The sequence below is a fragment of the Nicotiana attenuata genome, unplaced genomic scaffold (genome assembly GCF_001879085.1).
Source record: "Nicotiana attenuata strain UT unplaced genomic scaffold, NIATTr2, whole genome shotgun sequence".
Lineage (NCBI taxonomy): Eukaryota > Viridiplantae > Streptophyta > Magnoliopsida > Solanales > Solanaceae > Nicotiana > Nicotiana attenuata.
In genome coordinates, this window is record NW_017670669.1 from 233,966 (window position 1) to 249,723 (window position 15,758).

Here is a 15,758-nt window from a genome sequence, read left to right on the forward strand (position 1 = left end):
GTGCAGTCTAGTGTTCCTTTGAATTCAATAGTATTGGTTTAGACTCTGTATACATATATATATATATATTATAAAACTCAGTATATTATTATAAAATATTATATTTTGAACCCAGTAAGTTGGATAAGATATAATACATACTATAATTTCAAAATCATACATATAAAATTTAAATTTTGAATGTGCTTCTAGTAACTAGGGGCGGATATTACCTTGCATCAAGCGGTATCACGTGATACTGCTTAATTTGTCGAAAGTTTTATTAAAAATATGTATACATAGGTAATATATAAAATGAAAATATTGAGTATAAATATAAAAATAACATTGCTTATCATTATAGTAATCTATTTATTCGTTTTTTTACCACTTACCAAAAATTTCTGCGTACGCTACTGATGGAAACGTAAGTGACAGGAAAAGGAAATGGCAAGGAATGAAAGGATGTTACCCAAAGTCCACACATACTAAGAAAAGTCCATAATATCAGACTCTCTTAGCCGTAATATATTCTGTTCTTTCTTTTTTTGGTTGGAACCAATTATATGTCTCTCTATATATAAATATATATAATCCAAGTTAGGCCAATCCATTTATGTTTTGATGATGGAATTCTCAATAATGAAAAACAGTTGTTCTCAGAAAATATCAAGGGTTAGACAGTACAAGAAATCTTCAGTTCCTCGTTTGAGATGGACGCCTGAGCTTCATCAACTTTTCATTGAAGCTGTTGAACATCTTGGAGGAAGTGACAGTAAGTGATTTCCAACTACAGAAAAATAATTTATTTTATTTTATTTTTTTGGTTACCTCTAATATTGTAGCTGTTTAGTTGTTTATTTCTTGATCCATTTTTGTTCTCCTTTTCACTTTCTAGCTAATTCATTATTTTGATGTCTTGGCTTTAGATATGAAGTGCTAAGAAAGGGCGAAAGCCGTAGATAGTGACAAAGCCAGAAATTTTCTTAAGGATATTTAAACTTGAAATAAGTAAAAAAAAAATCGATAAATGGTATTCAATATATGTTATGTACCTCTAAGACCTAATATTTTACCTATATATATACTTCCGACAAAGGGCGGTCAATTGACCACCCTAACCAAAGTGTGGCTTCGCCCCAGGCTATATATTTTTTTAGGGGCGGGTGTGTTTGGGAGGGGGGGTTAGGGGACCGAACGGGGTTCACAAACCCTCTTCTCCCGAAAATCACATTGTCTATAAGTTCAATTCTTTGGTTTATGTATATATATAGTTGATGTTAAATCCCGTTGATGGAAATCCTGCATCCGCCACAGGACTCATAAAGAGCAAGAATCACGTTAGGGTTTATAGAAAAGAAACATGGGATATATAATGGTCATTAGTTAATAATGATGAATTGATGATATATTAGTAAAATTTGTTGGTTTTTAATTTGACAGAAGCAACTCCAAAGAGAATTCAACAGATGATGGCAGTAAAAGGGTTGAAGATTTCTCATGTTAAAAGCCATCTCCAGGTACTATATATCCTAGCATATTCTATATGGTTTTTTCTTTGTTATATCAGTATCAAATTCAAAATTTGTTAAATGGAATAATTTTCTGTCCTTTTAATTTTCTTGGAAACAGAATTTTCCAGTATACAAATCATGACATTTTAGCAATCCAAGTTAATTATAAAGAAAAGAGAATTTAATGATGCCCAAGTTTTTCTTCTTCTTAATACTGTAGTATGTTTATTTCGAAAAAGAAGACTTGTCACTTTTTTTTAAATGAACATGATCCAAACGCAATATTTCTCTCAATTTTATTTAATATCTACCAGTTTGCCGTAGGTATTTCCATATTTTAGGGTATTTCCATATTTCGCTCCTTTAGTTTGATGTGCAGAATAATTAACAAATGGTATTATCACGTTGCTGCATAATGCAAAGCTTTAATTTAAATTCTTTGTAACTTGTTGGTGACCTATCCTCTAGAATGGAGCTAGGAATTGAAGTTTATGAAATAAATTTTAAATTAATAATTTATAAATATTAAATAAATTTCTTAAGACAATTATATTATTTGGATCAAAATTACTGGTTCGACCAAACTCATAACCTAAACTTTAGCTCTGTTTGTCAAAAAATAACACCCTAATTGTAATGATATTACAAACACAACAAACTTCAGTAAAAATCAGATGCCTATTGAAGCTAGACTAAATCGTAGGTTAGATGATTAAAAAATGTAACACTTCTTTTGTGTGTGTGTGTGTTCTTTTTGTTTATTAATTACAGAAATTGGGATATGATATTTTTATTAGATAAGTGACTAGCTTAGGTATGAAGCATGCTAGCTAACCCTAGAAGTTTTAATTTATTGAAAGATAATTCTTCAAAATCTTGAAATTCAGTTTACTGATGAGCTGTCTCATTATTCTAGGAGAATGTTTGGATTGGCTTTTAATTAAGTTTTTTAGTTTTTTTAAGTGTTTGGTAAAGTTATAAAATACTTAAAATAAGTTTAAAACGGCTTAAAACAAGCTAAACGGACTCTAAACCTTCATGTTGTCACGCATATAATTTCCTTAATTCTTTTATCAGAATATTTATTTTGCTTTCCTTTTCTTTTAAAACTCTATTGAGTCCAATGCTTAATTGAAAGGAGTTGCAAATTAACAAAAAAAATGTATAAGCAAAAAAGTTATCAACGTAACCAATTATAACTTCCCTTGAGTAATTATTTTGAATTTGTCTTCTTTTTGAGGGGCTTAAATTTTCGGTTTTCTCTTTGTTTTCCCATTCCACTAATATGGTGTCTTTGAATTAAAGCTTTATTCAATTTCTCATTTTTTTTATTTGATTGAATTTCTGGAAGTTCAGATGTACAGAAACTTGAAAGAGCGAGCCAGCATCAATGTTATTAGATCGTCTTCCCCTCAGTAAGTCTCTATCTCCACATTTTTAACAAAAAATATTGTTTTAGTTTTTCATTTAGTGTTCCAAATCTGTATAAGGGTTCCGATTAATTCGAATTCATATTGCGTGAGGCTCATCTAAGAGAAAGTTCTCCCTACCAGAATTTAATTATCTATTCCCAAAACTCGAACCCGAATATATATAGAGGGATCCGATCCGTCCCACCTCAACTCTCGCAATAACTAACAATATTTTAATATCTCTCGCTGAGTTAACACTTCCATATTATCCTCCTAGTTCATTGTTTTTTTTTTTAAAATTAGTATCAACCTAGTTTAATAATTAGGTACTGTAACTCTGTCTTAAATTACAAATAATATATTTCATAATCTTGAAATTTAATTTTACTCATATGGAATCTAATTTCACCAGCTAGTACTACATTTCAGAGTTTGATGCTGTTTCTCTTCTTCTTCTTCTTCTTTTTTTTTTTTTTTAAGTATGAATTTTAATTCCCTTTACTTGACTGCAGAAAGAAAGACCTGGATATCAATGCATTAATTAGTGCATGATTAGCTTACCAAAACACTATGACTTTTGGTTATGAATAAAATTCATTTATATGCCAGCTAATTAATCAACTCAGTGTAAATAATTCCATAGACTTTGAGTGGCTATTTCTACCTAATCCTCACTTTTTGTAAAGAAAGGGGTGAAAAGAAGAAGATAAGACAAATTATAAGAAACTTTACATCTCACTTTTAGCTTTGATATGACTTAAGAAAACCTAAACGAGACATCTCTGTAACATCATCATTTATAATTATATTCTACTATAATAGCTGAATTTTTTCGGGAACTAATTAATTTTTATGTTATGCTATAAATTATAATATATATTTCCTATAATAGCACTTTACAATTTACAATAACAGCAACAAAATATCAGAACAAACAAAACTGTTATATTAAAGTTTGACTATATATATTCTGGTGGCTGGTGATTAAATTGGCCACTTCTGCTGCTCAGTTTTTATTTTTTTAGTAATATAACTCGAGTTTACAAAACTGGCCAAATTAACCCCCTTCTTTTTTTTCTGAAATTGGTAGGTTTTAGTATTAGCAACTATAGACATAGTGAAGCTAATAATGCTATAATTTGTTCTTCAAATATTGCTCCAAGATATCCTAATATATTCAGGACATATTTAATGTGCTTTATAACAATAACATGTTATTATTTGAAAAAGATTACTATTAAAGTCAAAAGAGAAGCGTTTATCCATAGTCTCAAGCGTTTAGATCGACATAGATTTGGTTGAAACTTGAAAAAAGAGTGTTTGTAGTTGTATTGAAAAATAATTTTGATAATTGAAATTGGTTTTTGGACATGCATTTTACTTGAAAAAAAGTTAAAATTTTGTGAGTGGAAGAAAAGATTTTACTCAAAAGCTGGCCCAAACCAGTTTTTGTAAACTTAAAAAATTTTCTTCAAAATTTTTTCTAGAACTAATCAAATTTCATGAAGAATGTTTTTTATTTTTAAAAAAAATTGTCACTGATAATTAACTTTTCACTACACATTTTGCAGGAAAATAGAACCTGGAAGTCAATTTTCTTACAAAGCAGGAGTTAATGAATATAGTGACCAAATTACTGAAAATATATATTGCTACAATTACCAGGTCTGATTTGCTTCTTTAACTCCTGATTTATTTCATTTCCTCTAAGATATATAGATAAAGGTTGATAGACAGCTTTTATCAGAAGTACTGCACCCGGCTCGTTTATATGAAGGTGTTTGACTTCACGAAATATAAGAAGAAAAAAAAAGAAAGATTTTTCGAACTTATGTACATGGCTATAAAAATCATGTAATTAAGGGTGAAATTAGAAATTTAAAGTTAAACTATTTTTAAATATATAAATGTGTCATTTTTTTTCGAAAATATAGTAAAAAGAAAAGTATGTCACATAAAATAAAATAAAATAAAATAGAAGAAGTAATTAGTTTTTAAATTATTTTTGTGTGTGATTTCTAGGAAGCACAAGGAAGTTTAACTAGTGGAATGACAAAGGAAGAAGAAGATGGTGAATGTGAAAGGGAGATCAATTTTTTGCCTAATTTGGATGATTATCAAAATTCCCAGTCTGACAACTCTACTAAGGACAATTCTCACATTAATCTAGATTTATCTATTTCCTCATGTTTCTATTGTTAATTATTCTAATATAGACTATAGAGTAGTTCCCTAGCTAGCTAGCTAGTATTATTTGTCTTATTTTATACGTAGTACTATAGCAATAATACTGGCATTTGTATCTAGGCGCCCAGCAGTTTTTGTACGAATGAACAAAGAAATTCTAGTGGATTATTTAATTCTTAAATTTGGTCCTTCCTTTTCTATATTTTGAGAGAGTTGTCTATCAGTATATCCTCAATTTTTGAAAATAAAGATTGTGTTCAGAACAGTCATAATTTTTTTCCTCCTCTGATATTGAACATGGAAATTCAGAAAATTGTGTTTGGTGTATGTACAGAGTTTGTGAAAGAATTTTTTTTTTCCACCAGAATAGCTTATATTGTGCGCACCTCGACTATTTCATTAGATTTTTATTATCACCCACCTAATATAGGTATATAAAAATTTATCCACCAAAACTTGGACAAACGAGAATAAATCACTTTATATTTCTTGCCTCTATTAAAATTTGATTAAGACATCATAATTCTTGTCCTACTTCATTGGCCGACATGTCACAATCCTTAAGTGCTTATCACTTTTGATGAAAAATTTGTTTGTTAATAAGTGTGAGGCCTTTTCTATTCCTTTTTCTTTCTTTTTGAATGACATTGCCATTTGCCAGCGTTTTCTCACAAAACATTTCCTCTCTTTTAGAAGAAAAATTAACGACATTTAAAAGTTTTCTTTTTATTGCGCTTCCATTTATTTCCTCTCCCTAAAAATCAATTCAAGAATCACAAATTAAACTCTCCTCCTCTCTCTCTAATTTTACTTCCTTTACCTAGGTAAAAAGAAAATCAAACAATAGAAAGACAAAATTAAATATTTTTTGTTGACCTTTTATCGATGGAACAGCAAGTCAAGCCTTGCTGTATCCAATTGTTATGTACAGAAAGAAACCAGTTGAGTAATATTTTTTCCTCATGTAAACCCCAGAATTTGCTAAACTACTTTTTCCCAGGGTTGAAATTTCCAGGTTGAAATGTACATGTTTTTGAAAAAGGCATTTGATGTATTATCATGGAAATTGGTCCAAACTTCACTGCCTCTTTGCTAAAGTCTTCATAAGTCCTTTCACAATCTTCCAAAACCAAAGCAAGTTCATCACACCAATAACCGATGGCACGACAGATATCAGTAAAATCCCAAATGAATGCATCTGCTTGACCTGTTTCAATCCGAGAAAAGAAATCGATTAGCGGCAGTATTGACAACATTTTGTTTTTCAGCAGAATTTTGATTGTACAGCTCTTTGGTCTATCACTTCAAACTTGGATAACTAAGATCATTCAAAAAAGAAACCGAGAAAACTAGCAAAGGAAAAAATTGCAGGTGTTGTAACGTTGTTGGTGAAACATTAGAATCTCGTCACTAATTTGGAATATACCTGATCGTAGTGGAGGTAGACGTGGTAGAACAAGTAAATGAATAACAATATTCTGGCAACCTGCAATAAAGATCCATGATTTAGTATGTAATAAAAGACAGTAGCGAAAGAAAACAAAAACTAGACAAAAAGTTTAATTGGTCATTACAAAAAGAAAAAGGAAAATACTTTACATACCAGCCAAGCAAACACCATCATGAAACCATTTAGGAGGTATGCTTTAGACTTTTTCAATCCAGCTGCATCAAGATACCTTTGCAGACATAAAACATTGGTCAAGAAAATCGAAAGTGGGAAAAGATAATTCGTAAAGAAGCAAGTCGGTTTTTGATATTTCTATTAGTACCATCTTAAGTTGATCCCAGGTGTAGTTGCCTCAGAAACTAAAACCATGTACACATAAAGCTGCCCCTCACCCGTCAATATTGCATATGTTACTGCTAACATAGAAAGAAGGTGATGAACAACCTGCAGAAGCATGACAAATACTTCAGTCACCAAACAAAGGTTGAAATTCATATTTCAAGTCAAAGGAAATGCAAGTCTAGATTAAGCTGAAGGAAAACAAAAGGTACTTACATACTCCAGTCCACCTAAAGAAGGATAATACCAAAAGATCATCGCGAGATCAGAAAGAAAATATCCCAAAGAAACCTACGAAGAAAACATTATAAAATTGATTACAAAAGAAACAACTGCTGAGAGAGAAACACGTAAATGGAGATGAAAATAAATTAAATATAAGGACATTACATTTTAAACGCTTCCAGAACATATAAGAAACAGAGAAAGAGAGGATTAACTATCTCACAAACACTAATTTCAAGATTGACATTCTCTGATGAATTGCATCTTTGAAAAACTCTATGGCATCAGCTTTACACACCTGACCTAAATGTTCTGTCTGAAGCTATTATGTGTGTCACACACGGCCCAAAGATGTCAGTGGCCAATTCCAAAGATAACAGATTTCCATTAGTATGATTTCATGATTAGACCGTTACTGCCTCAGAGAAACTGCTACCGCCCCTGCTAACATCTAATTGGGAGACTCAACAATCATAAGAATCCCATTCATGACCAGAATACATTAGAAGATACAATATAAGTTCGGTTATTATTCAGTCCAACAGAGAGTACGCACAGCAATTTACCACTATTTGAACTTTTGATATATAAAGGAAGGAAGTATGTGGTCAAAGATTGAAGTCCTTGATGCTCATGGTTTTCTACTTTTGTTAACTCTTTGACCAACTAACTAATCTTTTCTCTTTACTTTGTATGTAAAATCACTGAATGAAAAAACAAGTAACATGCTGATTTGAACCACAAGTTCTGGGTGATTCTAATGAGATAATAAACGAACTTGGAGCTAAGTAATAAATGGAAGAAATGTGATGACACTAAAGAAGTAATATGACCAGAAAATACAGAAAAACACGAGGAAGAATTACTTTCACTGACTGAAGTGCCTCAGCCCCTACGAAAAAAAGTAATTAGATGAGAAGAACAAACAAGGGGAGGGGATTCAAGGAACCCCAGCTGGACATTTGTGATCCAGATAATTTTACAACAAACTACTCTAGGTTCTAAAGGTGAATGCACAATAATGGGTGTGGTTAAAGGAACCTAGCAAAAGGAGCTTTATGGTGATGCAGATACAGAAGCCCCCAAAATCACCTCTTTAAACTTTTCACAACCTAAAGAAACCATGTAAAGTTAACTTAACCAAATATGTAAGAGCTCCGTTTAATGCAAGTTCTTGAAAAGACCACTCCATAGAACTATTAGAAATTTCAGCAGTGTAACAGAAGTATGAACAGAACTTTAACTAACATCAAAGCTCAGTGATGCTCAAAAAGGCCTATTAACGAAAATTTAAATACACTAATGTGATAATATATTCCTTATTTCTACCAACAAATTAATACCAATCAGTCACCATTTTTATAGCACAATCCCTCTTTTTACCAGTAGTGATAGGTAAACAAGAACATAAGTGGATAATAAAGCACTCACCCCCAATACGCCGGTTGATAAAGTGGAACTCCGTATAGTGACAAGGCCAGAGAGCTGATCATCAAAGAAAAGATCTGACCAGAATGCCAAATACAGTGACATGGCTGTAATGAAAATAGCATGGACCGTAGATATGGACCTACACCATAAGTGAAGCTTATATTTAATTGACCATGACAAAGAATAGTAAAATGAGGGGAAAAGAATAAACTAATTACCGGTTATTCCACTCAACTTGTTGGGGTTTTGAGAGGCCAGCATAGCCCTTAAAGTAAATAGAGGTGAATATATGGCTAAGATCATATACCTGAAACAACCGGGTATTTAAGAAATGCTAGTAATACAAAACAATGAAATATACATTTTCTCAAGAGGATTGAGCACAGTAAACATGATTACACATTAAATTCAAGCGCAGAAATGCAAAATCCTACTCAATTAGAAGTTAAGATACAAAGAGGGACTAATCATACCATTTTGCATGCGAAAATGCCACCAATAACAGAAGAGTAGACAATGAAAGAATCTGAAAGCATGTAGCTTCGAAGAAGAAGCTCAGCGCGAGTTTGGTAAGCGTTGATTTCCATTAAAGTTGCTGCAGAAGAAAGAATACCGGCTTTTCCTCCCCCCCTAAAAAGTTTATGTAAGCTTACTTCGACTTTTGTCCCTACTATATTTCTCCTGAAAATTGTGAGAGGAAATATGAAATATAAACTACATCAATCTTAAAAATATGCTATTTATCAGCTTCAGACATAAAGCAAAATTGTACAGTCAGAGTTGGCAACTAGGCATGACGTAGGCGGTCTCACATGGCAATCAGTCCAACGAAGACAGCAAATGTTTGCCGTGGCAGAAGTATTTACACCATAGCAGTTTTAACTTATAAACTTCTCTATTTTGACTAGAAACTCAAAAAATTGCATGAGTTTAAACCCAATATAAACACTAGACCACATTTCAGCCGTAGTCTTAGCCTTCAACATATATAGTTGAGATTTTGAGAGTTCCAGTAATACACTTTGAGGAATCAGTATGTAATAAAAGGAAATTATGTCTATCCAGTTGGCTCTAGTAAGGTACAATTAATACAGTTTGATCATAAGAGTTGCTTTTGGACTTTCTTGTTGAGACCCCTTTTCTTAACCAAAAGCATTATCATGGAATCATGTATATCAGTTAAAATTTCTACTTGATGCAGTAATTCAACATAACAAAGCATAAGGAAAAAGATGATCAAATTACACCAATTTACCAGAAATAGGTTTCTGTAAAATTTTCGATTTCACAGCGTTTTAGGATACAAAATCAGAAGGGGAACCTTGGAGCAACGATAAAGTTGTCTTCGTATGACCTATAGGTCAAGGGTTCGAGCCGTGGAAGCAGCCACTAATGCTTGTGCTAGGGTAGGATGTCTACATCACACCCCTTGGGTTGCGGCCCTTCCCCGGACCCTACGTGAATGCAGAATGCTTTGTGCACCGGGCTACATAGATTAGGTTACCGAATTGTTTTCCTCTATCAGTTACTTCATCAATATCTATACATAACTGCCAACCTTTACTGCTAAAAAATTTCACGAAAATACTATCCTCAATCCCTGTTCTACAACTAGTAGGATTCTCGTATGTCAACCTACTTTATACCTAATCAAACACTAGAAAAAGGATTTAAAAAAATGAGTTTCGAATATATAACATTCCACGAAAAAGAACTTTCTCCATACAAAACTGCAGAATACAGAAAAATAGATTACAGGGCCAAAACAGAAAAAAAAAAACACACACACACACACAGAGGCAGCAAAACTAAGACTTGATAGAAAGAATAATGCAACGATTCAAACTAATCAGATATAAACACAAAAAAAAAAAAAAAAAAAAAAGATTCGATTCGCAACATAACTGATAAACAAAAGAAGAAGAAGAAGGACTAGTTTTGACTTACCTTTCAACAAAAGGAAAGCAAAAACGGTTCAGCCTTTATAATTGAGAATATTGTTTGTTGTAAATTGATTTAGTTATGTGCTATTCTTTGCTTGTTTCTTTTCTATTTGGAAGAAGTAATCGTTTTTTTTTTTATTTGGGTGTAGAAACGGAAATTGAAAGAGAATCTGAGAGTTAAAAGACTTGGACGACACTCTCGCTCCTTCTGTCTGTCTATTGCTTGTGTGTATAGAAAATTTGTTCTAGAATCTACATCTGCTTGACACGTGGCACTAGATGATTCTTGAAATTGGACAGTTTTGCAATTTTGGTTAAAATTACAAAATATACAATTCTTACATTGCATTATTATTAGCTAGCTATTAAAAGTTTTGAGTATTCTTTTGTCCAATAAAGTATTATGGATTCCAATAATCATCGGTTTGTTTTCTACTTCTTTTTTCTTATATTCTCAAAAAAGTTGATAGCTAACTTCTTTTTTGCTTCAAAGAAGCTGTCAAAACGAATTGGTCAGCCAGCTCAACACGCCCTTATCAGGCTATATTTAGAATTCAAGTATTTAACTCAAGCCAATTCGACCTTCATTTGAAAATTCCTTCAAAATTCTAGCACAAGTAACATAATCCAGTATTCTTTTTGGCCAAACATCTAAAATCAGTTTTTAAAATGTACAAAAACATTTTGTATTTGATTAATTAATTTAAAAAGCAGATTTGAGCAATAATTGTTGGACTCCAGGATGAAGTTCAGCCCAAAATGCACACAAGGCCCAACAAGAGTGCCTTAGCCCAACAAAGGCCTCCTTAGTCCATTAGTTTAGTCCCTTTATATAAGATTGATTTGCAAATATATAAACAGGCCCATATATTCTTTTTGTACAGTTTTGACATCATCATAAATAAGATGAATCCAGAATTTTGCTTCTAGTCTCTTCTTCTCTTCCTAGCTAAGAACTAGGGTTTTCTCATTACAAATTGCACTGAATTTTGACTCGAATTCCAGATGTTATCATGGTATCAGAGCCAACCAAATCATGTTGTTCGATCGACACTCCCCGTGTTGATTGATTTGGTCGTTTTTTTTTTTTTTTTGCTTTTGGCGGTGGTTCGACCGTGCTACAGTGAGGCTCTCCGGCGAGTTTTCAGCCAGATTTTTTTGGCATGTTTTCCATTCCGCTCAAATACATTGACGAAATTCGGTAACATTTCCTTCTGATTTACTGTTCTCATTTTTCACATGAGCCGTGTTGGCGTTTTTTGTCTCAATCTCAATTGTATATAATGTGGGTGAATATTTCCTCGGAACATGTGGTATTTCTTCACAGCATGTGTTAATTGTGACTTTAATTGCTAGTTTTGTTGAAGTATGGGGTCGATTGGTGATCCTCCGACTGTAACTTCTTCTTCCACTGCTTCTTCTACGATCGAACCATCTCATCCGCTATATTTGTATCCTTCCGACTCCCCTGAGACAGTATTAGTCACCAAATCATTTAACGGTACTGGATATGGGGGTTGGAGGAGAAGTATGTTGATGGGACTGTCTTGTAAGAACAAATTGGGCTTATCAATGGGACATTTGCTAAGCCAAATGAGAATTCTCCCCTGTATGAATCATGGTGTCGTTGTAATGACACGGTGACTGCTTGGATATTGAATAGTCTAGAGACAGAAATTAGAGAAAGTGTAATGTACACTGAGTCTGCTCAGAAATTATGGAAGGAAATTGAGCAAAGGTATGGAAAACCAAATGGAACCAAGGTGTTTCAGATTAGGAAGGAACTTGCCTCTATTTCTTAAGGAGCCTCCAATATTTCTTCTTATTTCAATCGAATTAAGAAACTATGGGATGAACTAGCTTATTCCATATCATATCCAGAGTGTACCTGCGGATGTAAAGAGGTATTCCAGAAGTTAGAAGAGGAACAAAAGGTACATCAATTTCTTATGGGATTGAATGAGTCTTATTCTGGTGCTCGAAGGAATATCCTGCTCATGAAACCCTTACCTGACATAGATAGTGGTTATGCAATGCTAATCGAGGATGAGAGTCAAGTGGAGGTTCAGGCTTCTAATCCGACATTTAACTCTGACTCAGCCTCTTTCTTTTTTGGTGTTCAGAAGCCCTATCATATGAGAGTGAATTTTGAGTCTTCTAAGGTGAATTTTGAGTCTTATAAGAAGGGGAATACTAATATGGTGTGAAGATATTGTAAGAAGCCAGGCCATTCAATTGATAAATGTCATAAGTTGCATGGGTATCCTCCCAATCATGGGCCTAAATTCAAGAGGACAGCAGCTTGTACTCAAGTCACAAATCCAACTCCAGCAGTGGCACCTGACAGCCATAGTCCTGAAGGTTCTAAGGTTGTTCCAATTGAGATTGGGGTTAATATTTTATCAAAAGAGCATTATGAGCGGCTGGTTTCTCTTCTTCAGCTGAGTAAATTGACTTCCACTCCTCAAGACCTTGCTTCTGCCTCTGCTAACTTTTGCAGGTTTGCTTGCAACTACTGATTTTAGTAAATGTGCTTTTCCTGCTTGCAATTTTTCTAAATTAGAAGATAGTCTTTGGATCATTGACTTTGGTGTTACTAATCACATGACCCCTCACAAATCCTTACTTACCAACATCAAACCTTTACCCTTAACTTACCTTGTAACTCTTCCTAATGGTTATAAGGTTAAGGTAATTTGTACTGGATCATTTCACATTTCTTCCCATATTTCTCTCCCTCATGTGCTACTAGTTCCTTCTTTCCATTACAATTTTATTTCCTTACATCAATTGCTATTTCATCTGAAATGTAATGCTTTTTTTACTCCTGCTCTTTGTGCTTTGCTGCATGGCCCTTTTCTGAAGAAGCCTCTGGTTCTTAGTAAACTTCAGAAGGGTCTTTACATTCTACAAACTAAAGAGTTTGGCAATTCTGACTTTTCTGCATCTTCCTCTGTAAATACCATAACTGCCAGCACGAATGATATGAATAAGAGCAGTTTCATTCTTATCCCTCTGTACTTACTACTTCTCATTCTATTTTACCTGCTTTTGATGCTTGTGTTGTCTCTAATTTGTCTGTTGATCATGTATGGCATTTGATACTAGGACATGTTCCCTTTGCTAAATTAAAACACATTCCTTATCTTTCTGGTAAACTACCTCAAAAGCAAACTTTTCTTTGCCCTATCTGTCCTATGGCTCGACAGCAAAGACTACCCTTTCCTGAGAGTTCTATTCATTCTACTTTACCTTTTCAATTAATTCATGTAGATTTATGGGGACCTTACCACACTCATACTCACAATGGCTTTAAATATTCTTTGACTATTGTAGATGATTTTACTAGGGCCACTTGGTGTCATCTCTTATCTTCTAAAGCCAATGCTTTCTCTATCTTGAAGTCTTTCATTCTGTTAGTCCATACTCAGTTTGATACTAATGTTAAAACCATAAGGTCTGATAATGCTTTTGAGTTAGGCATCAGCAATGAAGCTATTCTTTTTTCTCTACTCATGGCATCATACATCAAACCTCCTGCCCACACACCCCTCAACAGAATGGTGTGGTGGAAAGAAAGCACAAGCATCTTCTTGAAACTGCCAGGGCACTTCTTTTTCAATCTAAGTTGCCTGTAAAATATTGGGGTGAGTGTGTATTAACAGCAACATATCTCATTAATCGATTCCCTTCTCCCTTACTTCAACATAAATCACCATTTGAACTTCCCCATGGGTATTCTCCATCCTTTTCTCACCTTAGAGCATTTGGTTGCTTGTGTTTTGCTACAGTACCTAAGCCTTATAGAGACAAATTTAAGTGTAGAACTATTCTTGCTGTTTTTATTGGCTATAGTGTTGGTAAGAAAGCCTATAAACTACTGAATTTGTCTACCTATACTATCTTTCATTCCAAAGATGTTGTGTGATCGCGGCCTACTCCGCACTACTATTTAAGTAGCGAGAGAGGGTCGGAGTAGCTTTTACCCGATTTAGGGTCGGGATCGACTCCACAGAGAGCTAGAATTTGGAATCGAGTATCTATCTAGTGTAGAATTGCGTATGTGTTCCAAATTACACTTCTATTCATTTTTGGGGTTTTTTGTTTACTTCTACTATTATCAAACTACAATTGGTAATTGCAACTAAATTATGCTAAGAATTATAATGCTATGAGTTGTTCAAATAGGTTTAAAAGGCACTAGGGTAGTGACTACCGCCTAGGTGGTCAATTGACGGGTACTTGAATCTAAGGCACGTTTGACACGTTTGGGGAGTATGTTATAACCGTTGCACGACTTTACCCACTCTACACCTCTCGGTGGTTCGAGTGATTTTGCCCGAATTGGCTTTCTCAAGACCAATTGGGTATGCAAATTTGCACAGGCAACGAGGGTTCAATTCGGGTATTACTCTCTCGAGGTTTAACCCTTTAATTGGGGCTATCAATACCTTAAGTACGCCCCAATTCATTGTAAGACCAATTTCGGAGACTTAGGCTCTCTTTCTCAAGAAGAGCTCAAGTCAACTCAACACAAACTAGTGTTTGCAACCACTAATTCAGAAATTAACCATGAAATTGGCCCAAATAACAAACATCCATAGTCAAATTAGCCCTAAAATACAAGACCTATCAATTACCCACACTAGGGTTGAGCCACAACCCTAGCTTATGGGTCTAGTTACTCATATTCAAAGAAGACAAGCAAGAAATAGATGAAGAAAAGCTCATATTAATTAATCACTAAGTTAAATATAAAGATTCAATGATTAAAAGTAGCTAAAAGTGCCCAAAATGGCTAAGAATCTCGAACCCACGAGTGCAGCTGCTTAATTATAATATCTGATACCCTAAAAATGGAAACAAAAGCTATTTATACTAGGCTAAAAAATCTGAACAAAAATGCCTCTGCAGGGTTAGTGCGGACCGCACAAAATGGACCGCGGTCCGTATTGGGGCTTTGGCCTTGAAAAATAGCTCTCTGAATCTTGGCATCGCGGACCGCAGAGAATGGATTGCAGCCGCGGAGTCTTCTAGTGCGGTCCGCATAAAATGGACTGCGGACCGCATTGGCTTGAAAAATCCAAATTGCAACTTCTCTGATTCTTGGCTCTGCGGACCGCACTAAATCGACTGCGGCCGCATTGCCTTCAGTGCGGACCCCACAAAACCTAGTGCGGCCGCACTGCCTCTTAGCTTGGAAGTTAGCCTCTCTGAATCTCCTAGTGCGGACCGCACAAAGTGGTGTGCGGCCGCACTGGGCCTGTTTTGCCTGAGC

At 34.2% G+C, this 15,758-nt stretch overlaps 2 protein-coding genes across 3 annotated transcripts; one reads left to right on the forward strand and one right to left on the reverse strand.

Annotated features, from left to right (window-relative positions):
* Positions 1-514: 514 nt before the first annotated feature.
* LOC109242093 (probable transcription factor KAN4) lies at positions 515-5,265 on the forward strand. Its single transcript, XM_019408919.1, has 5 exons — positions 515-754; positions 1,423-1,499; positions 2,850-2,908; positions 4,477-4,570; positions 4,928-5,265. Exons 1-5 carry the CDS (start codon positions 604-606, stop codon positions 5,105-5,107), a joined length of 561 nt encoding a protein of 186 aa, XP_019264464.1. The 5' UTR covers positions 515-603; the 3' UTR covers positions 5,108-5,265.
* A 671-nt stretch (positions 5,266-5,936) lies between these two features.
* LOC109242100 (transmembrane protein 56-like) lies at positions 5,937-10,700 on the reverse strand. Of its 2 annotated transcripts, none has more exons than XM_019408931.1 (9): positions 10,485-10,700; positions 9,011-9,218; positions 8,756-8,844; positions 8,538-8,676; positions 7,098-7,172; positions 6,865-6,986; positions 6,696-6,771; positions 6,519-6,578; positions 5,937-6,299 (listed from the first exon to the last, which is right to left on the reverse strand). In XM_019408931.1, exons 2-9 carry the CDS (start codon positions 9,122-9,124, stop codon positions 6,171-6,173), a joined length of 804 nt encoding a protein of 267 aa, XP_019264476.1. In that variant the 5' UTR covers positions 9,125-9,218; positions 10,485-10,700; the 3' UTR covers positions 5,937-6,170. The 2 variants fall into 2 exon arrangements, with proteins under 2 accessions (XP_019264476.1, XP_019264477.1); XM_019408932.1 differs by lacking the exon at positions 10,485-10,700 and adding an exon at positions 9,859-10,383.
* Between the last annotated feature and the right edge of the window lie 5,058 nt (positions 10,701-15,758).

Excerpts from the sequence above, each read along its gene's own strand:
- LOC109242093 (XM_019408919.1), top strand. The coding sequence starts at position 604 with ATGATGGAATTCTCAATAATGAAAAACAGTTGTTCTCAGAAAATATCA. Across the intron at positions 1,500-2,849 it reads ATGTTAAAAGCCATCTCCAG|ATGTACAGAAACTTGAAAGA; the intron begins GTACTATATATC and ends CTGGAAGTTCAG. Across the intron at positions 2,909-4,476 it reads ATTAGATCGTCTTCCCCTCA|GAAAATAGAACCTGGAAGTC; the intron begins GTAAGTCTCTAT and ends CACATTTTGCAG.
- LOC109242100 (XM_019408931.1), bottom strand. The coding sequence starts at position 9,124 with ATGGAAATCAACGCTTACCAAACTCGCGCTGAGCTTCTTCTTCGAAGC. Across the intron at positions 7,173-8,537 it reads TATCAACCGGCGTATTGGGG|GTTTCTTTGGGATATTTTCT; the intron begins GTGAGTGCTTTA and ends TTTTCTTCGTAG. Across the intron at positions 6,300-6,518 it reads TCTACCTCCACTACGATCAG|GTCAAGCAGATGCATTCATT; the intron begins GTATATTCCAAA and ends GGATTGAAACAG.